The 20,163-nt window shown below is 40.1% G+C and overlaps 4 protein-coding genes across 7 annotated transcripts; 1 reads left to right on the plus strand and 3 right to left on the minus strand.

The window, feature by feature from the left end:
• Positions 1 to 103: 103 nt before the first annotated feature.
• LOC129581223 (uncharacterized) lies at positions 104 to 1,677 on the minus strand. The gene is made up of 2 exons (XM_055472186.1): positions 1,120 to 1,677; positions 104 to 550 (listed from the first exon to the last, which is right to left on the minus strand). Exons 1-2 carry the CDS (start codon positions 1,394 to 1,396, stop codon positions 279 to 281), a joined length of 549 nt encoding a protein of 182 aa, XP_055328161.1. The 5' UTR covers positions 1,397 to 1,677; the 3' UTR covers positions 104 to 278.
• Positions 1,678 to 1,951: 274 nt separating this feature from the next.
• LOC129581217 (catalase HPII-like) lies at positions 1,952 to 9,073 on the minus strand. 2 transcript variants are annotated; one of them, XM_055472179.1, is made up of 4 exons: positions 8,819 to 9,073; positions 7,062 to 7,397; positions 6,511 to 6,814; positions 1,952 to 3,651 (listed from the first exon to the last, which is right to left on the minus strand). In XM_055472179.1, exons 2-4 carry the CDS (start codon positions 7,361 to 7,363, stop codon positions 2,056 to 2,058), a joined length of 2,202 nt encoding a protein of 733 aa, XP_055328154.1. In that variant the 5' UTR covers positions 7,364 to 7,397; positions 8,819 to 9,073; the 3' UTR covers positions 1,952 to 2,055. The 2 variants fall into 2 exon arrangements, with proteins under 2 accessions (XP_055328154.1, XP_055328153.1); XM_055472178.1 differs by lacking the exon at positions 8,819 to 9,073 and adding an exon at positions 7,675 to 7,842.
• Positions 9,074 to 10,267: 1,194 nt separating this feature from the next.
• Positions 10,268 to 12,631, minus strand: LOC129581219 (4-hydroxyphenylpyruvate dioxygenase-like protein). Of its 3 annotated transcripts, XM_055472181.1 has the most exons (5): positions 12,273 to 12,631; positions 11,319 to 11,971; positions 10,798 to 10,955; positions 10,518 to 10,675; positions 10,268 to 10,394 (listed from the first exon to the last, which is right to left on the minus strand). In XM_055472181.1, the coding sequence occupies exons 2-5, from the start codon at positions 11,930 to 11,932 to the stop codon at positions 10,371 to 10,373; spliced, it is 954 nt and encodes a 317-aa protein (XP_055328156.1). In that variant the 5' UTR covers positions 11,933 to 11,971; positions 12,273 to 12,631; the 3' UTR covers positions 10,268 to 10,370. The 3 variants fall into 3 exon arrangements, 2 of the variants coding, with proteins under 2 accessions (XP_055328156.1, XP_055328157.1); XR_008689467.1 differs by lacking the exon at positions 10,268 to 10,394 and having other exon boundaries at positions 10,537 to 10,675; positions 10,735 to 10,955; positions 12,273 to 12,625; XM_055472182.1 differs by lacking the exon at positions 10,268 to 10,394 and having other exon boundaries at positions 10,537 to 10,675; positions 10,786 to 10,955; positions 12,273 to 12,624.
• Positions 12,632 to 13,074: 443 nt separating this feature from the next.
• LOC129581218 (serine/threonine-protein kinase RIO3-like) lies at positions 13,075 to 16,589 on the plus strand. The gene is made up of 8 exons (XM_055472180.1): positions 13,075 to 13,489; positions 13,709 to 13,824; positions 14,040 to 14,259; positions 14,387 to 14,918; positions 15,095 to 15,254; positions 15,636 to 15,806; positions 15,882 to 15,986; positions 16,203 to 16,589. Exons 1-8 carry the CDS (start codon positions 13,330 to 13,332, stop codon positions 16,359 to 16,361), a joined length of 1,623 nt encoding a protein of 540 aa, XP_055328155.1. The 5' UTR covers positions 13,075 to 13,329; the 3' UTR covers positions 16,362 to 16,589.
• Positions 16,590 to 20,163: the final 3,574 nt, after the last annotated feature.

Below are 20,163 nucleotides of genomic sequence, written 5' to 3' on the forward strand. Positions count from 1 at the left end.
TTAGATTATAGTGGATTCGTTGAGTAAGTACACAAAATGCATAATAATAATAATGTCAAACTATTATGCCAAACTATTGGTTCTGACATTCCTGTCGTTATTAACTTCAATTTGCAATGCAGTTTGAAAGGAGCTGCAACTGCTTAAATCTGCGTTATTGTATCATCTTGTAGTGGACCGTTTAAAATTTTTATTAACCAGTAAGTGCGGGAGTAATTTACAGGCACACTACGATGACCTTATCCGACATTATTGAGTGAATTTTAAATATCTCAACATTATAAAAGTATCTTATCATAGTCGTCCAGTGTCAATCCCTGTTTTTTCATCTTTCGGAGCCGACCAAGAGCGTGCTCGTAACGCTGTAGGTTTTCGGTGATGGGGCTCTTCTCGACTTCTTTCTTTAGATGGTTAGTTATGATTTGCATTATATCCACGATGAAGGTCTTTAAGCCATTGAACAAATCCTTCTGCAATTCTGAGTTTCTTGCTAGTGTATCCGCTGCCCTTTCGTTGTTGTTCAGTACATTCTTGAAAGTGTTCTTCGCCGCTACATTCATAAAAATGGATAATAAAGGCAATAATGGGTTTCACGTACGGTACATAAATACACAACGTTAATAAGTAAATGGAGGTTTGAAATAGGCTGCTACGTAAGTAAGTAAAGACTTTCATAGACTATATAATATTGGATAGAGAATATAGATAAACATATATAGATACTTCTACACAAAGGTAAGTACTGTAAGTACTCTACTTAACTAATTCATAACGAGAATAGCGGCACGCATCCGAGGTTAACTCTTTTGGTGTTTTTCGTTATTCACTTGTAGTTTACATATCATTTAACGCCACAGTAATTCTGGATCACCGGACACTGTTGTAAACAGAATATTTATATGCTTTAATATTTTGTTGTTTGAAACCGTACGTACTGTCCGTACAATACAAATAATTACCAGAGACCTGATACGCACAGATAGAACTCTTGTTGTACTTTAGGGTGTATATTTATATAAATATAGTATTGTGAAACAGAAGAACGGTAAGTAACTACAATGGTTAGCATCTACTTATTTTGTTTGAGTCTATCTCGTGCAGCCGGCAATATGTACAAACCTTCGATTTCTGTAGCAGCATTGCACAACAAAGTCACGGATTCGTAAGGCTTCTCCGATTTCTCCGAGGTGTAAAGGAAAAACTGAGCACGACATCCACATTGATCGGACAAGCAGATGGCTTCCGGTAGTAAGGAGCACGTGGCGTTGCGGCACGCGTCGGGAGCACATATTTTCCCTCCCTCCTCAAGAAAATTACACCTTTGTTTTTGAGTCAGCGGCTGAGAAGCAGCGAATGTAGTAAACAACAAAAAAATACAGACCACGAAGATAACCATGTTGTGAAATTGCCTGCTGATACGTACAAGAGCATGCAAATAATTGGGCAATTGCAAACAGATCTTTTTTTCACATTTTTACAGCAAACCGTAACATTTCTAAATCCGGTATGGCAGTAAATCTGTGCATCCGCGTGACCTCGTGTCGCTGTAAAATGTGGAAATGTTACGTAATGAAATTAGCCCCACGTTCTTTATTCGTTTCACTTGTACTGTATCAGCTTTTGTTCGATGTTTTTTACTTTTACCATTCTTTGCCATTTAATAGGCCGTTACACATAAAAAAACCGGTAAACTGTTTCCACACATTCCCAAAATGCCTTTGCGAGTAAAGATTTCATCGAGAACGCATACAGACATGACAGTTCATGTGCATGAGCAGTACGTGATAGGCTGATAGCACACCTATGTGTCGAAGTACTGTAGGTAAGTACAGTCAATAATATTATCAGTTTCAATACTAACACATTAATATCAGTTTAAATCTCCACCCTATCAATTAATCAATTCATTACGAGACTAATGTCACAAGAACAAATTTACATATCCCAAAACCGACCGACGTGTTTTTTAGTATCATACACTGCATAGATAACACTGATGAATATCATTATTTTAACAAAAAAAAACAATACTTCAATTTCTAAAAAGGCGGCAATTTAGGCTGGAATGGCTTTGACGCGCTGGCGATTGAAAAATCTGTGCTGTGCGATGTAATTGTAAAACTGTTGCTTGAAGCCATCGTCAACATTTTCGGCAACGATCATCCCTTCCGGAAGGTCACGATGTTTAAGCCGGGGAATCAGCCCAATGTGAGCCAGAAAATCGCCTCCTTCCGCCGCCGCGGCGATGGGCTTGTAATGCACATAGGCTTCCAAAGCGTAATGCACCGCTCCGCCATCTTCCTGCAGCGTCTTAATACTCTGATTACCACCGGGAATTAACAAGGCATCGAACAAGATGGACGGATTGGCCACAATGGTGCCGTCCACTTGGATGTCTTGTCCGGTTGCCGACCGCAACTTGCCGGCATGCGGGGCAATGACCTTGGCTTTGGCTTTATTCTCAGCTGCCCAGGCTTTAATATCCTCCACGGACTGCCCGTCCACGCCGTCCGCCGCCAGAATGGCAATCCGCCGTGTCTCGATGCTGGTCTTCGCCGTAGTGGCTTGGTTAAGAGCCGGTGAGGGCGTGACGGGTTTGGGATATGCATTCTGTTCTTTGGGCGGCAGCGGCATGCCGAGATTATCGGCGACGCGTTTGGCCAACTGGGCGTCGATATTCTGCAGATTGGTCAGGACTTGGATGCGGATGGCATCCGCTTCGAGTTTGCTCAGCTCGAAGGAGAAGGCCGACACCAGATGGTCCTGTTCCGGTTGGGAGATGCTCTGCCAGAAGAGGGTAGCCTGTGAGTAGTGGTCTGAAAACGACTGACTGCGCTGGCGGAGTTTGGCTCCGTCCATTTGCTGATGGTAGCTGGAGAAACCGCTGCCCGATGGCGCTTGCTTAGGCAGTCCATTGTTGCGGGTGTTGATGTCGTAGTTGGTTTTGCCGACGTTGATGGTTGTACGATGCATGGCGTCGCGCTGGTTGTTGTTACGGAAGGGGCACACTGGACGATTAATGGGGATTTCGTGGAAATTGGGTCCGCCCAAGCGCGATAATTGGGTGTCCAGGTACGAGAACAGGCGACCTTGCATCAAGGGATCGTTGGTGAAGTCAATACCGGGAACAATGTTCGCCACACAGAACGCCACCTGTTCGGTTTCGGCGAAGAAATTATCCGGATTACGGTTCAGTACCATTTTGCCAACGCGCTGCACCGGCACCAGTTCTTCGGGAATGATCTTGGTGGGGTCCAAAAGGTCAAAATCGAATTTCAGTTCATCGCCCTCTTCAACGACCTGGAGGCCCAGCTCCCATTCTGGGAAATTACCGGCTTCAATGTCTTCCCACAGTTCACGACGGTTGAAATCGGAGTCTTTGCCGGCCAATTTCTGGGCTTCGTCCCACACCAGTGAGTGAACACCCAGTTTGGGTTTCCAGTGGAATTTCACAAAGCGGGAAACACCGTCGGCATTGATTAAGCGGAAAGTGTGGACGCCAAAGCCTTCCATCATGGACAGTGATCGCGGAATGGCACGGTCACTCATCAGCCACATAATGGCGTGCATTGTTTCCGGTTGCTGACCAACGAAATCCCACAGGTTATCATGAGCGGACGAGGCTTGAGGGATTTCATTGTGCGGTTCCGGCTACAAAGAGATTCATGAACTGTCACTCAGTCTCGTTATATAACCGTGTAGCTGCTTTTGCTTTAATTCATTATCCTATTTTCTACAGGACCTATCAAAAATATTATAGCACCAGAATAAGTGTTCGCGGTCTTTGAATCGTCAAGTAATAAACTCAAAATTAATTCTAATTCAGCCGTGCAAAATCGTCCCCGCGCCGATTAACGTAATACCTTTATGTAAATTCTGGCTGTGTAATTCAAGAGGATAAAACGTATAAAATCTACACATCACCCGAGCGTGGCCGATGCCCAGAAATATTATAGTCACTAAAAGATTTCCCAGTCGATTACAGCAGTATAGCAGAAGCAAGATATACAAGAGATATTAGATATATACAGTAAGAGATATTATGTCCTATATTCCTTGGCAGAAGTATGAATTGACAGTTGTCAGCTATACGACTAACTCCTGTGCGAAGTGCTTACTTTACTTACTTTACATTGAATACATAATGTCTCATGCTTTTCGCAGTTGTATTTTTAAAAAAAAACACCCATCAGGACCAGCATCTGTACGTGAAATGCGATAGATATTCCTGCACAACTGCAACATTTATTTTTCAAAGTTTTCAAAGTTTGATTCTGGTCGTCACTCGTCAGTAATTCATTGTCAGTACAGTCATTAATAATTATTAGAACGGGACTTGTACATGTGAATCGAATCATAATCCAAACTATTCAAATTTAAATGAATTGACACTATCAGCTTTGTTGTTGACAGTCAAATGTAACTTTTGCAAAAACAGCCTTTTTGTACACCCCGCGTACGACAGATATTGGCGATCTTCTCGAAAATGAATCCAATGAAATCAGTTCAAACAATCTTGCAGTTACACCGTATATTAAACAGAAACAATTTCATTGTGGCAATACGAGCCGTACAAAGTATACATATTGTCGGTACTACCGGTAGTGGCGGTACACATAGAATAAAATAGCTAGTATTAGATACTAAGCAGTTTTTATCACTAAATTATATTCTCGCAGCTTACTTTCTCGTATATTAAACAGCAGCTTCACTTGTTAATGTTATTTTAAACTCAAAGCTGTGCGCCTCTGTGATATATGCACATTTACATTATGTGAATATGTATCTGCTTGTAGAATTCAACAATCAACATCAGAAATTTTTTTATCAACAATCAAGAAATTTATTTAGGAAAATTTATCGCAAGTATCGATGGATAACGACTGCCACTGTTTATAAAAATGTAGCACAGTAATTGCTGAACAAGCAATTATTGGCTATCTTACAGTTGCTGGACTAATTAAGTATTCGTACTGTAAATGACAGTAATTCTGAGCTCTGCATAACAGTCGCTCTCATTCACTACAATTTGATTACTTTTAGCGTTTGGAATAGTGTACAATTTCATTGAGAACAAAAATTAATTTGCAACAGCACGCATCTCTATGACTTTTACAGCTACAGAATTATCGCGCAAGTGTTTGTTTACTTTTCTTACACAGCAAAAGAAAGCCTTGCGTACGAATACAATACACTCGTTAACCTGAAAATAACGCTAGGAAAACAACGTTAGCACGTTTACTGCATTTCATCGTTTAATCCATGCAGTCAAGCAGGAAAAAATTGCCATGTCGTTCAAATACCGACAACAAATTTCGCAGCTGACTGCGTACAGAAGCGGTTGAAATAACAAATTTTAGCGAAACAACGATTTTTTCAAAACTACGAGTAGTGTTTATCAGTTGAAGAATCTCCATAAGCAGTACCATCGGCACCTGTTGACTCAGCAAACGTTAAAATGCAAAATACTAAATTTTGGGTGTACGGTCACAAGCTAGATATGCACAAACAAAATAAAACAGCCAGATAAACGTATCGCCATAATCATAGCGGTGACATAAGCAATAAATAATACCAATATGCCAAATATTCTGGATGTTGCAGCACAAGGCTCAATGAGAGCCGGGTGACATCTGTGCGATAATGTAAAATGTCTTCAAGGGTTCCACTTGTATTAATACGTAATCTTGTATTATATCTATATCTTATCAAATCTACTTTAATAATTATTGAGACTACACAAAGCAAAGCCTGTTCAGCTAGGTCGCGCCTGCACCTACGTTAAAAGCTGCGGCCATGACTGCGGTTTTTAAATAAGTAAACATATTTATATACCTGCATGCAGATTTTGATTGCAAAATATTCTTTAGAAAGCTTAAAAAGCTCGAAAAAGAGTTGGAAAACTGGAACCACATCAAATGTGTACCTTAATAACGATCTAGTTCCGTAGCTACTAGTTTTGTTTGCAATCTGAAGCGCTGACGCATTTCTGTTTAAGTAAGGGGCTAGGTATTCGTACGTAAAAGTTATCACCCATGCCTGTAGTGTTAATTAACACCACTGGCACGTACTTTATTAGTTGCAACCCTTAATTAAAAATAACCAAATATGCAGCATTTGCAGTTAATTTTCATGCTCATTGCCACCTGTTAACCACCTTAACGCAAACGAGTAAAGTGCGACTGGAAAACTTATTGATTTATTGTGACTATTGTGATTTCTTATTGCCGAAGTCGCTCTACAAGGTCGCGCATATAATAATAATTATATCCGTGCAGATGAAATTATTGTATAAGATTATGCAACGCTGAAAGCACGAGATGTGCAGCTGCGAAGGTGAGAAACCGTTTCTAGTTTCCAAAACCGGTTACATATATTTAGGTTCTCTTAACCGCAGTATCCGTGCAGCCTGAGCAAACCGCGGAAATTTAATTTACCCTAAATTACTGTTTATTGAATCTAATTACCCTTTGCACGTTAGGCCGACCACAGAAATTCAGAGTTGGTTACCTTGACTGAGTGGACGAAATCTGGAAATTTGATGGCGTCCTGAATGAAAAACACCGGTGCATTGTTGCCGACAATATCGAAGTTGCCTTCTTCCGTGTAAAATTTGGTGGCAAAACCACGGATATCTCGCACAGTATCAGCTGACCCGCGGCTGCCTCCCACCGTGGAGAAGCGCACAAACACCGGCGTCTGCACGTTAGGATCCTGGAGGAATTTGGCTTTGGTAATGTTGGCCAGCGACGAGTACACCTGGAAATAACCGTGAGCGCCTTCGCCACGCGCGTGCACAACACGCTCTGGTATCCTGCAAATACAGAAAAATTACATTCGTTTATAAGCCACTAAACCGGATCACCAGTTCAAAGTACCGAAAACCATAACTGTCTCCATCAAATTCATAAGAATTTTTTTCGCAAAATCTGTTAAATGTGTGTTAACTGATGTACTATATATCGGTTGTGACTGCGGAAATACAAAAATTGTAAAATATTCACACGCTAATCTGTGGAAGGAATCTCATTCGAGGCTGGCAGTTAACGCTAGCTGGCTACCTTTCGTGATCGAAGTGGGTGATCTTTTCCCGCATGATAAAATCTTCCAACAAAGTTGGTCCGCGGCTGCCGGCCTTCAGAGAGTTCTGATTGTCAGCAATCTCCACACCCTGATTGGTGGTCAAAATGTCATCTGGACCGATGCTCTTCGCCCGGAACTGCTCCATGCTGGCAGTCTTGGAATTGCATCCCACCGTGTATCCCGGCTGACCGGGCGCCGGACAAGTACCGGCTTCATTTTGTCCCCATACTGACAACGCGCTCAGATGCAGGAGAAGAACACATAATCCGAATTTACCCATGGTGCGGATGGCTTAAGTGTTGTTGCGCAGTAATCTACAAAAATCACTCTATCATGGTCAAATAAATTAAGTTGAGCCGTGAATGTCTTCAGTCATGAACCAGTCTCCGTGACCATGAAAAACATCCGCCAGTAGAGACACATTGAAGTGTGAATAAACACTGCGTACAACACACGTTAGTCGCCACTTCAGGGGAAACATGCTCGTGTTAACCGGCATGACAGTTTGTAATCAGCGTAAGAAACCTGAACTCGGTGTGGGGTACTCTAATTCGTAATTACAACGTACAAGTACAATAAAGTTCTAACTACCTGATGCGAAATTATTGACGGCCAACAACAGCAACAAATGTCAGAAACGATGTTCGTTTACCGGTGCGAAACTTCCGGTAATGAAGTTCCTATATATCTGGAGCGAATGAGCGAAATCAAAGGAAAGATATACAAAGTAGTTAAATTTAAAATCATACACACATTCCAAGTCTAGCATGCACCGGTGTACTTCACATCGGATCAACGATAGCGATTTGATAGTTCACAACGATACGTATGAACTTTGTACGGTAGACAATTGTATCTTTTTGATATCTGATTTCAATATGCTTACCTGGACGAAACCGCCCGCTAGTCTGTACAATACAGGAAAACTGACAGGAGTGTTGCATAAGAGCACTAATTATATCGTTTGTAAATTGTCTGCAAGTTGTTCAATACATCGGCAAAAAAACTGTTAGAATCCCTTAGAAAAATTTTGTACTCGTTCCTGCGTCACTCGTATTCTCATAATAATTAACGTGATTCTTATAGATAGTATACAAAACTCTTATAGTAGTATACAAAGCTGTGTGTCTACAATACATAGCTAATCATGCACACGCCGGTTATATAATCACAAAGTTTCGGAACTGGAATAAATTACGGAATGCCCTGATTTAAAAACACAAGGAACACAAATTGTAAACCGCACAACCCATTTTATCGCACAAGACTTTTAGCGAAGCACAATTAAGATTAATATTTAATAACTAGGTGAAGCAAATTTGGTGGACACAGTGAGTGCTGTACTTAGAGTATTAAACGCCTGTCATGATCAGCTAAAAGAACTGGCATATTTGACCCAAAAACATGTGAAAAGCAAATTTTCTTTACGCTACTTCATTAGTATACTTCAATAGTATACTTCTTTACGCTACTTCATTAGTATAATTAGATCCGTACGTGCATCTTACGATTAAACACAAAGGTAGCATGCTTTGTACAAGCTTTATTCGGTTCTCTTGGCTGATATTATTACAAATGCCATTAAAATACAATTCATTGGTTGTTCCATATTATAATTTTGCGCATTTTTCAACGTACAATCATACCACAGAAACAAAGGCAAGGCTGCGAAAGAACTGGGGTAATCTTCTTTTGAAAACGATAGATTAAGTAAGTATATGACACTTACGATTACCTGCTGCCAGCTGCACAAACGTAGAGCGGTTGCTAACAAAATTAATGACAATCAATCAGCTCAATTTTATGCTGCAGGTCCACAAAATGTTAATACAGCATTCAATGCAACAACGGAGTCGCTTTAACTGAACTAATGCGCCACCTCTAATGTTTTTTTCGAAAAGCGGTGCACCGGCCGAGATTCTAAAATATCGTACAGTACTGTAACAGTTTATCTACCACTTTGCTTTATCACCAGCAGCTCTTCGCAATGCAGAATAAAACTCGCAATGCAGAATAAAACTAGACTTGTGTATTATTGTTAGTTTAAGCTACCAAAAACCTACCAAACCCACGTCACATGGATTCGCGGTTTCAGCACTTGCTGATCAAAGTAAAATGATGAATAAACGAAGCTTATTATACAGTCCACTGTTTTAACCGGTTAGCACTCTGCATCAGCATTGCAACAAAAAATCATCCGCATGGGTTTCGCACTTCCGCATTTTGCTTAAATATCCAGGTATCTTTGTTTCTGTGTATTGAAATTCGAACTGACAAACTGCTATAATCTTCGACGGTAGATTTTAAACACTGGACAATAATAACAATAATAATTTCAAATGCTTCTACGACAGTGGCATGGCTATAAAAACAACTGTGCTGCTGTACGCGATAACACAGTGATAACATTAATAAGCGGAACACGCAGCTTTACGAAGGACTGACCAACTCAAAGATCCGCTCGTGACCTTATGGTCGATATACACCAGCATCGCTATGCACTACTTCGAAGTACCCATAACAAGATCACTACGGCGAGTAACGTTTTAATGCTTCCGGATTTAGCTACTAGGAAAAAAACACAGACAGATTTGAGACGCTCTTCACAGTAATTTTAGAGCCTCACACGCTCAATGCTACGTTTCGGGTAGGTCATGAAATGTTAGGTTAATGCTTAATGTTAAGTTGAACGCTGTTTTCAAGCCAGTTTATTTGTCTGGATTTCCAAGCATAGCTTTATTTCCCAGAAATAAAACTCTCCTACTTTTCAAAATGCAAAGGAAATACTTTCCCCTTTAGTCTTCAATACCACCGAAAGCACTCGCAACTATAAATACGATAACCAGCTATCTGATTGACTGCGCACCCGTAACCGGTACATTCAACGACTGTTGTACCGACCACCACAATGCGGCAATATTGCCCGTTCCAAACCCAGAAGCACCTTGTCGTTCAATCAGTTCCAGAAAGAAAGACTTCCGGTCGAATATTGGCTTGGTAAAAATTTGCTTCAAGTATCTCCTGAAACAGGACCTGCGTAAGTATGATGTCAAAAACGTTACTACACTTAACCATAACACCGAAACACTGAAGCCTGACCAAGCAACACCTGAATGGTAAGTATCTGTCGTTTCTTATCCATCCATACTCCGAAGTATACGTAATTCGAACATTATCTGTCGTACCTTTCGTCACTGCCACTCCTCGGATCGGCCTCGCTATCTAGCAGTATACCGTGTTCCCGTAAAACCGACAGATTCTCGCCGGATGACTCAATTTCTTTTAATTTAGCCAGCTGCCAAAAATGCAAACTGTAATGTAAGTATCTGTAGCCTCGATAAGAGAACCGGTTCAAGAAATCGAAATCAAAATCCGAGCACTGCATTCAAAAAATAAAATGAAAGTTTTTGCTCGTCAAGAAATGAAATACTTACATGAGAATAATACATGACGGGCGGCACTTGCAACTGGACACCGCGAGATTTAAATAAGCTGGCTGTCCCGACGATATCGTCAGTGTACAATCCCACGTGTTGGACGCCGGGTCCTCCGTGTTGGTCAATGAACGATTCCACTTGGTTAGTATTCGCATCTGCGTGAAATCAAGAAGATTTAACTCAATCCAGCCGCTTAGAGACTATGTTTTCGCACTTCTCGACCGAGAACACATTCCACCGCAACAGATAATACGTATGTGCACACCGATTCACGAACCGTGACCAGGCATAGATTCAGCAATAACCAGCCGCAGAGCTGTTTCATCGCTTGGATCACTGGATAGCATCGTTTCCGCACATTTGAAGTATTCCATTGCTTTGAGCCGCAATCCGATTTCCCCGTCCAACACAAAACCTTCATCCTCATCTTCGGATCTAGAGAAATTCGCATTAATCGTTACACGGTTGGAAATTCTGGACAACTGCGGAAACTTCAAACAGCTATACTGTACTTTAAAACTAGGAATATAATTATTTCGTAAGTGTAACACCTGCAGCGCAAACAAATAACTGTTCCACAAATAAAACAAAATAATACAAACTTTCAAATCTACAAAGACGTTTAATATTTTGTGCTGCGCCATACAAGTGTAAGCAGTACAGTTTACTAACAGTAAATCAATGCCTGTCTAAATAAAAAAATTGGCGGTGCATAATACAAGAAGCTGCAGTACGACACAATAATTGCACCACAACGTCATACACAATGAAATCAATAACTGCTGACATGCAGCTCACCTATTCATAAAAAATCTTGAGAAACCGAAAACATTCTGGTACCAGTTGAGCACTCGATCCAGATCCCCGCGTCTACACACAATCGTGACATGATCAATACGTTTGATGTGGACCATTTCGGTCGGATCGTCGTTATTATCATTATCACAAATAGAAGAGAACCCAGGCAGAAAGGAATCGCGATAGCTTTCGCGGTTGACCAACGTGTGCACCACATTTCCAGTGCACGACTTTATCACAGCCATCTCACAGGTACCATTGTCGCTACGATAAACTGTCTTCGGTAATAACACTTCGCCTCCCAATGCAGCCACGTTCTTCAGTATTCGGTCAACATCCTTGACGCACACAGCAACATCGAAAACCGTGTCGATTCCTCGATGCAGTTTCTCCTGTTGCAACTGCAGACCGACATGTTCGCCAGGAAACTGTCCCGAGCGCACGGTCTTCGGCTCGGTGATTACGAAGGTCGCCGCTCCAGAACCAAGCACCCATTGTGAGGCGAACGTGGTTTCCCGCCGCGCAAACGCCCGCAAGCTGTACTGCTCGCTCATCTGACGTACAAAGCGCAGTCCATCGCGAACAAGTAATTCCAGGTGATGAAGAGCAGCCATAAACAGCCTATCCTGTTCAGTTCGCGCCAAAAGAGTGTGCTGTAACGTAAGAATAAAAATTGTAAAACTGTTACAGTGTTACGATTGCAAGATTCGTCAAGAACATAACGCATAACACATTATCACTTACATGTCAGTTTATAATAAATAGTTTGTATATCAGGCTATCAGCCACAAAGTGAAAAAGAGGAAAAACCATTACAGTATTATAATGCGAGTATTTATCAAATCACAACTCACAAGTGACAACTTTCAAGTGTCATAAAATTAATAAGTTTTACGAAGCACCAGCCCTTTTATATAGACTACAGTCTGGACGCCAGCTGCTGGCGCTGCTTACCGGTTAGTACTGCAATGCAGAGTATTACAAACACTACAGAGTACTCGCGCTATCCCATAAGATATCCTACACAGGGAAAAGATATTAATCTCCCCAATAATCAACGCAAAAATTTCGCAGGAAGCGGATATACAGTAAGCATTTTCGTTTTGAATAGCTAGAAAAAACTATTCTTGCCAACCTTCGCGGAAATTGTAATACTGCGTCTGTGCGTTAGGTATGCGAAATGTTCATAGGTAAGTATTAGGTACCGTACCTCTTAAGAATTAAGTACTTACCGATGACTTACAGTACGTATTTATAGATTCGACTTAAGACTGATTCCCCAATGCTGCGGGGTCGAAATCGCTTGCTGTTATTTTTAGGATATCTTAAGATATTATAGAAGCTGCAGATGTCACGAAATCAGAAGTACCTAAAATATAGATCTTAAATAATTACTTATCAGTCTTATAATAACGGCGGAAGGTTTCTTGCCGGTTAAGCACTAGCTATTCTGCTTTACAGTAACGCCCCTGTATGCTACGAATGCAAAACAGAAGATTGCATCTATCTGTAATTATAAGTTACAGTAATAAAACTTAATTATTTTTATGAGCCGACTTTTTTAATAAATACTCCTAAACAGCTACTTCTGTACGAGTGTACAAAGGAATGCCTTATGAAATTAACGTAAATACAGTACTTACTAAGCGGTCAAGGTCGACTGTGTATTAAAAATTATATGACTGTGTGATTGTATACGCAAGTGTACAATACGTATGATTCTATAAAGTAGAGTAGCGCAACTACCACAAGTTGAATCTGAGCAAAAGTCTGATGTCAGAGTTCAGATAAGAACGGTTTGAATTAACATGGAAAGCACATTTAATTTCGGCTTTTAATCGCTTTCAGAAATTTTGTTAGTATTTTTATAACTTCAGGCATTCTGATACTGTAGCTTCTTAACAGTAAAATCAGCCGAAACCCATTCGTTTTTGATTCCGCAGCAGTTCATTGCTGTTTCCCGGTTGGTACATCTGACCGAACCCTGTTACTGATCCTTTATTCATCCTTAATGGATTCTAAACCTCGTCGTGATTCCGAAGGGAATCCTTGGACAAAAATTCCTAGCTCACCTTCAGTAGCCACTACCTCTTTGGCGGATGTCATGAGTGAAGAGCTGGCTAAAGATTTAAACAAGAAGAACCAGGATGATATTTCACGTGTGGTGAAAGGTAAATCTCGCAGTTACAGAGTTACTTTAAATTTTTGAGTGAAACAGTACGTAAACTGGCAGCCAGAATGCTGTCGCTTGCCAGATACATAGGATCTGTATTTCATAATATCAAAATTAGGATGAAAGCCGAAGCAATATCTTACGGGAATTTCTAGAATTAGTGCATATCATTTGGTGTCAGATGTCATAGGACGAGAATTCATTTATGCTTTTCTAGAAGCGGCACCTCTCAGAAGCGACGACAAACATCCTTTATCCGCGGAGAACATTCCAGACATAATTTCTGATGGGAACTCCATAGAGCAAGAATCAAACGATTTTCTTATAGCACAGGTAATGCACAACTTCAAAATTCTTGCGTCTTATTTTGCCACACTTAAATTCTGTTTTTTTCTAATTTTGTACTTTCGTGCCTGTTGCATTTTTGGTTGCATTAACTTAAAGTTATTACGAGTGTTATTACGAATACTTAAATTTAAGTTATCTATATATTTTGCAGCTTTAGGTTGACGAAAAGTTGATTTAATTTCTGGAGATTTGTTTTGCAGATGCTGCAGTACGAGTTGGATCTGGAGCACGATGAAATACTGAAAAGGAAGGAACGGCATTACAATGGCCCTAGTAAAGTTTCCGTTTCCCTGTCGCATTATCGGCATTTGCACCCAATAGAAAGTCGCGAAGAATTAAGTGATGTTGTTGACTTTGATGAACCAAAACTTGTATCCGGAAAAGGGCCAGAGTTTAATGCGCGGGGATACGCCGGAAAAGGTATTTGAATAAGAAGAGATCAATAGCTTGGAACATTTACTGGTTTTAGGTAATCTTGTATTAGGATATTACATTTAATTAAAATTTCTTTTATTAGAAACTGCTATTTAGTCCCCTGTAAATTTAGGTAAAAATATTGTTACTAAACATGATCCCGACATCTGCGGTCGCCGAAACGCTGATCGTGTCATGGATTTTCCGCCGGGATTTGTTACCGGTGACGACAGCCATTACGACTCCAAATTACCTAATCGTGTATACAACCAGCTAAAGGTCCATTCACTACGTGAAGAGCATCGCGGCCAGCGCCTGAAGGATCGCAAGGAAGATCTGGCCACAGCTACACTGGCAGTTGATCCGAAAACTCGCTTGTTGATGTACAAATTGGTCAATAGTGGTGTGTTGGAGAATATCAATGGAGTAATCAGCACTGGTAAAGAGTCCATCGTGTTCCATGCCGCAGGCGGCCACATTGAAGACAAGGATTTGAAACTGCCTGAAGAATGTGCTGTCAAAGTTTTCAAGACCACGTTGAATGAATTCCGAAAGCGTGATCCATATATTCGCGATGATTATCGGTTCCAGGAGAGATTCAGCAAATTAAATCCGCGAAAAATCGTCAAATTTTGGGCCGAGAAGGAGATGCTAAACTTGAAGCGGTAAGTCGAAGATAGTTTTTTGTCTATAATAAACCTACTTAATAAGGAATTGTTTAAGGAGTTCTAACTGTGCGTAGAAATGCGTATAATTAAATAACGAACGTTAAATGTCGAAAGTCCGCTGGAAAACCCCCAGGATGCAGTGACTGCAGTGCGTGTGGATGATGTGTTTGCAGGATGTCTGACTGTGGTATTCCTTGTCCCGAGCCGGTATTTCTCCGGAAACATGTGTTAGTAATGAGATTTCTGGGAAAGGATCAAAAGGCGGCGCCTAAACTTAAAGAAGTTCAGCTGTCTTTGGCGCAACAAAAGCAAGCTTATAAAGAAACTGTTGAGGTAATATCTCATTCGCTCTGATAAACCAATATGTGATACGCAGAGACATATTCTGCTGATATGCAATAAGGGGCTGCTTTCGCGGTTTTCTACTTACATGCGACTGCATGGCGGCTAATGGTAAATGTTGTTCCGATATTGATATGTTTCGATTTGTAAATCCGATGGAAATAACAAAATTATAGTTCGTATCCTGCGCCACAAAGCAGCAACTCACATGATCGAATGTACTTTTCTGCTGTATTATGGTGTGCAAGCAGCGAATTTATACGGTACGCAGAACGTGGCACCGCAAATCTGTCATTCGATCCTCTAAGCATTATCCAGCACAGTTTCGTTTTAAAATGAATAATGGCCACTGTCGGCTTTCTGTTTTCGTAGATTATGAAGAAGATGTATTCGGAGTGCAAGCTGATTCATGCTGATTTCTCGGAATATAATTTGCTATGGTTTGAAGACAAGACCTGGGTAATCGATGTCAGCCAGTCAGTGGAACCGGCTCATCCTCGTGCTTTGGAGTTTCTTTATCGCGATTGCTCGAATGTGTTTAATGTGAGCGGCAGCAGGGTTCAGTTGGAAATGTTATGCGGTTTATATATAGAATGCTAAACAATATTTTTGCGACAGTTCTTTTCCCGCTGGGGCGTGGAGGGAGTTTTACCTATCAAAGACTTGTTTCACGATATCACTGGAATATGGCTGCAAGGAACGGGCGAAGAGCTTTTTGCTGAGGTTTGTTAATCTAGCCGTTTATTCCGATTTAGAATGGTCATGTACAGCATCAGAATGTCCGCTTCCTCGGGTTCTTCGTAGTGCATGACCATATTTGTCACCTGTGTCATTTGCTTTGGGTTTTATTTTCCACCAAATACGCTACCGGATGTAACTATTGGAAAGCATAATCGCTTTAAATTTGCAGATTTGCATTAATTATAAAATTCTTTCCAGCTTCAGCGGCATCAAGGAAGGAAAGAAAAACCGCATAAGTACAGTGCTGAATTAGATGATGCCAGTTTCGATTATCTTTTTGATGTGGCTCATCAAGAACGCCTGAAAGAACTGGAAATAAACGACGAGGATTGGGAGACTGTTAGTGACAGCGATTAATTAATCGCAACTCATTATAGCCCTGAGATGTGATATTCGAGATGAATATTCATTTTTTCTCGGATGATTCTGATTTTCCTCGATCAATCCTATCCTGGTGGTGCTTACAATTCTTTCGAGTTTTGTACTGTTATTGCAAGATTTGTTGTTGTGAACATACAGAGTATTTTCAGCTGATAATTATAATTACTGGTAATTGTGGATTTAGAAACAAGAAACGAAAATTTATATGTTTGTTGTTATTGTGTAGTGTGTAATGATTGAGCACCCTCTTGTTTAATGCTGTTAACTGTTTATTTGACAGGACGTACAGAAAAAACGAACGATCAGATTTTCTTTTGAGCTTTCGCAGAGTGATAATTTAGTGTCTGTAGTGTCTGTAAAATTGGGTAGATGAACTCACGAAAAAGATCACTTTGCTACCTTACGGTTAGGTGTCAGGGGTTTGAAAAGTTTGCGCCGCATTTCGTTACGCGTCCATCACGCTACATGTAATAATTTAGTAATGTGCATTTTTTTACTTACAGCGTGCGTTTATATAAAAATTTACGAACGTCACAAAAATCAATTTTCGTGAGTAGATGGATGTACTAATTTGATCCTTATCGTTTGCTTTGGAAATAGTTCTTTACGGTCACCATCTGTGGAGCATTACTTTATTTCGTCCTTTCAGCAGTACGACCCCTTTATTTGCACATCAATAAACAATTTTACAAGTATCCATAAACAGTTTTTTTACATTGTGTTCGTTATATTTCTGTCATGTTTCGGGTTAATACAAGCTGACGATAAAACTGCAGAAGGAAAACAAGTACTCAGAAGTGACTGTCAAAGATTTTTGTATGCTCGTTATGTGGATTTCAAGGAACATTACCGGAGGTCATGGGTCTGCAGGTGCGACTGCGCAGTACGCAGTAGTTGGTGGGTAAGTGAACTTTTCTCTGAAAAAGAACTCAACCGGCAGCATCTTCCCAGACTACTGCCAGATTGCTGAAGGCTACCGTAGCAGTTATAAGCAGCCATTTGGATGCCCACAGATATTTAGTAGCGTATATGCCAAGCACATCGTTTGCACGTGTAGAGCAAATCCCCGCCGTTTGCATGATTTGATTGATAACCGCTTCTACACACCCGAAACGCGTTGATGATTTATTTGACAATTTTAAAGTACTGTTTAATGATTGGCATAACCTGTTGCCGGTTAAGGGTGAATCGTACCTGGATAGTGCAAATTTCGACATCCTGCTGGCATTGGTTAACTGAGTTTTAAGAAAGAGATTGGCAACTCTATCGAGTAATTCTCAAATGCCGGTAGTAATGATGCGGTGCATAGTCAGTGATTTCGGTCATGTACTTTTCAATGTAGTGCATATGATTAAAATTCGATACTTTTAATCCAAGTAACGACTTGTCAAACGTTGCCAGTTCGCTTGACGAACAGCTAAAAGTGATTGTGACATGGATGGTTGCGGATTGGAAGATCTCGTGAATAAGTCGTGATGCGCCGCCGGCAACGCGCATTATCATACCGAAGACGCTATAGAGGTCTGACCCTGACTACGTGCTGCATAACTCGCAGTGCAATTAGAATTTATTGTCCGCTTTAAGGTTTTAAACTATCGCCTTTCATTGTGCCATAATTGATGTATCCTGAACTCCCCTGGATTTTCTCCCGGCATTTTTAAAAAGTGAAATCGAGACGTAGAGACGAAGATTGCTTCGGATCCCTGCCAAGTGCCACTCAATGTAGAGAACTGCGAATGTTCAACAATTTGGTTATATATCAGTAGAATATCTTACATCGCGGCGCCGGGCTCTTTTTAGCAAAAGAGCATTAAGTTATAGTGGTCGCTAGAATGTGCAATGTGTATACGCATACTCAACTGCAGTATAAAATATGCGGCTTAAAACACATTAAATTTTTATCAGTGTGTCACGATCGCTATAATAAAGGATGATGTGCAACAGGAGTGGTTAATTCCAGCACAAAGTGTATAGTTATAAAGCAGAAATTCATGAAAAAGAGTTCATAAAGTGAGAAAACGGTAGCTATACTTAAACAAAATTGTTATATGCCGTTTGCGCAGCTGCAGATTGGTCATAATTGTTGTCATCTTGGTTATTTCATTTTATCCTGCATATATCCCTTAAAATGTAAGCCTTATTTTACCTTATACCTAATTATACCTATACCTTATTTTAAGGTATATCCCTTAAAATATGATAAAATAATTAGGTGATGAGGTTTAGGTGATTTACATCTTCAACTGAATATAAGACAATTTCACATTTCGAATGCTAGTGGAGAAAAACAAAACATAATTGACTATGCCGTGCAGTCATTTCTGCTTCCATCATCACATCACATAATTTGGCCTTTTCCGTGATTAAAACCTCAGATTCCAAATGCAAAAACTGCAACACTGCAGTTTATGTGTTTGGATGTAGTTAAAAATGGTTAATGTGTAAAATTCACATGAAACAGACGATGTGTCCAAGAAACTTTGTACTAGCTTTTTCGCCAACTAAGGTCTAATTTGCAATATTTTTATTGGAACTTTTCCATGGTTATACATGCAATACACTACATGTACTGTATGCCGTAGCTGTAGAGGTACTTTATGGTATTTGTCGCGTGCTCGAGCTCCACAAAAGAAATGGTTTCTGAGCTTACGTTATAACATTCTTTGTTTGAATTTAAAACACGAGCGAACATTGTCTTTTAAACCATTGCACGTGAATGGGTTATCCACGAAACTATCCACTGTTTGTACAAAAAGCATCGTACAGTACACTTGAATAACTGTAATCACTGATATTGATCGTGAATATACTCAATATCAGTAATTACAGTTATTCAATTGTACTGTACGTTGGCGAAAAGCCGTTACAAGATTTTGGATTTCTAGTTGATAGTTTTATGTTACGTAACATAAAACTATCAACTAAAAATCCAAAATGTTGTAACGGCTTTTCGCTTTTTGAGACTTTTGCCGGCTGCGACGCACCAAAATCTCTCTTCGCATGTAATATTGGACATATACAAAGAAATATTTAAATCTTCTAAAGATGTCTAAAATGCAATCTGTTTTGCAAGCATCTATAAAAGGGGGGACAAAAACCATATTCTGGAGGTGTGTGTCAGCATTTGTCTCTTCACATTTCAAATAATATATTCAGGCCTAGGATGGATTTATGGAACTATTTCTTCGCAATTGTCCACTAATTCAGTTTTTAAAGCGGGTGTGTTCTACCTAAATTAGATTGTCTTGATCACCAGGAATGACTATCCTATTTTGCACTTGTATTATCTTTTGTAAATGGGCAAACTAAAAAATCCTGTTGCAGTATTTATGCATCATTATCATGTTTCACATGCATAATTGACACTTACGATGAACTAGAAGATTTGAAAACCAGAACGTTTTGGTTGCGTACTTAACTGAAACTACAAATAGAGTGGCGTTGCTATCTTTATCACAGGCGTTTTATCACTGCATAATTATGTTAAGGAGGGAAGATCGTGTACAATACACGTACCCATATCTTATAAACATATCTGTAAATATAAGGTTCATCAATTTTACGATGGGATACATTTAAAATTATTATTTTACAGAAACCTTTAACAGATGCGTAAAATCAAATCTGGCAATTTTAACTTCTAAAATTATCCTGAACAAAAATCATAGTCCATAAGGTGTGGGCCTGCCTGGGTGTGGCAGGCGGGAGTACAAAATGAGTAAGATTTGCTAGCTAGAGTAGTTTTTAATCTCGCAAATCTTTACCAGCGATTCTACAA

The sequence above is a fragment of the Paramacrobiotus metropolitanus genome, unplaced genomic scaffold (genome assembly GCF_019649055.1).
Source record: "Paramacrobiotus metropolitanus isolate TYO unplaced genomic scaffold, Prichtersi_v1.0 Parri_scaffold0000005, whole genome shotgun sequence".
Classification (NCBI taxonomy): domain Eukaryota; kingdom Metazoa; phylum Tardigrada; class Eutardigrada; order Parachela; family Macrobiotidae; genus Paramacrobiotus; species Paramacrobiotus metropolitanus.

Bases quoted from the DNA above. Each gene is read 5' to 3' on its own strand.
- LOC129581223 (XM_055472186.1), bottom strand. From the start codon at position 1,396: ATGGTTATCTTCGTGGTCTGTATTTTTTTGTTGTTTACTACATTCGCT. The intron at 551-1,119 runs GTTTGTACATAT...TTATGAATGTAG, and splicing joins TGCTGCTACAGAAATCGAAG to CGGCGAAGAACACTTTCAAG.
- LOC129581217 (XM_055472179.1), bottom strand. From the start codon at position 7,363: ATGGGTAAATTCGGATTATGTGTTCTTCTCCTGCATCTGAGCGCGTTG. The intron at 6,815-7,061 runs GTAGCCAGCTAG...CTGTATTTGCAG, and splicing joins ACCCACTTCGATCACGAAAG to GATACCAGAGCGTGTTGTGC. The intron at 3,652-6,510 runs GTAACCAACTCT...ATCTCTTTGTAG, and splicing joins ATTTCGTCCACTCAGTCAAG to CCGGAACCGCACAATGAAAT.
- LOC129581219 (XM_055472181.1), bottom strand. From the start codon at position 11,932: ATGGCTGCTCTTCATCACCTGGAATTACTTGTTCGCGATGGACTGCGC. The intron at 10,956-11,318 runs GTGAGCTGCATG...GAATTTCTCTAG, and splicing joins TCAAGATTTTTTATGAATAG to ATCCGAAGATGAGGATGAAG. The intron at 10,676-10,797 runs GTTCGTGAATCG...GATTTCACGCAG, and splicing joins TGAATCTATGCCTGGTCACG to ATGCGAATACTAACCAAGTG.
- LOC129581218 (XM_055472180.1), top strand. From the start codon at position 13,330: ATGGATTCTAAACCTCGTCGTGATTCCGAAGGGAATCCTTGGACAAAA. The intron at 14,919-15,094 runs GTAAGTCGAAGA...ATGTGTTTGCAG, and splicing joins GAGATGCTAAACTTGAAGCG to GATGTCTGACTGTGGTATTC. The intron at 15,987-16,202 runs GTTTGTTAATCT...AATTCTTTCCAG, and splicing joins GCGAAGAGCTTTTTGCTGAG to CTTCAGCGGCATCAAGGAAG.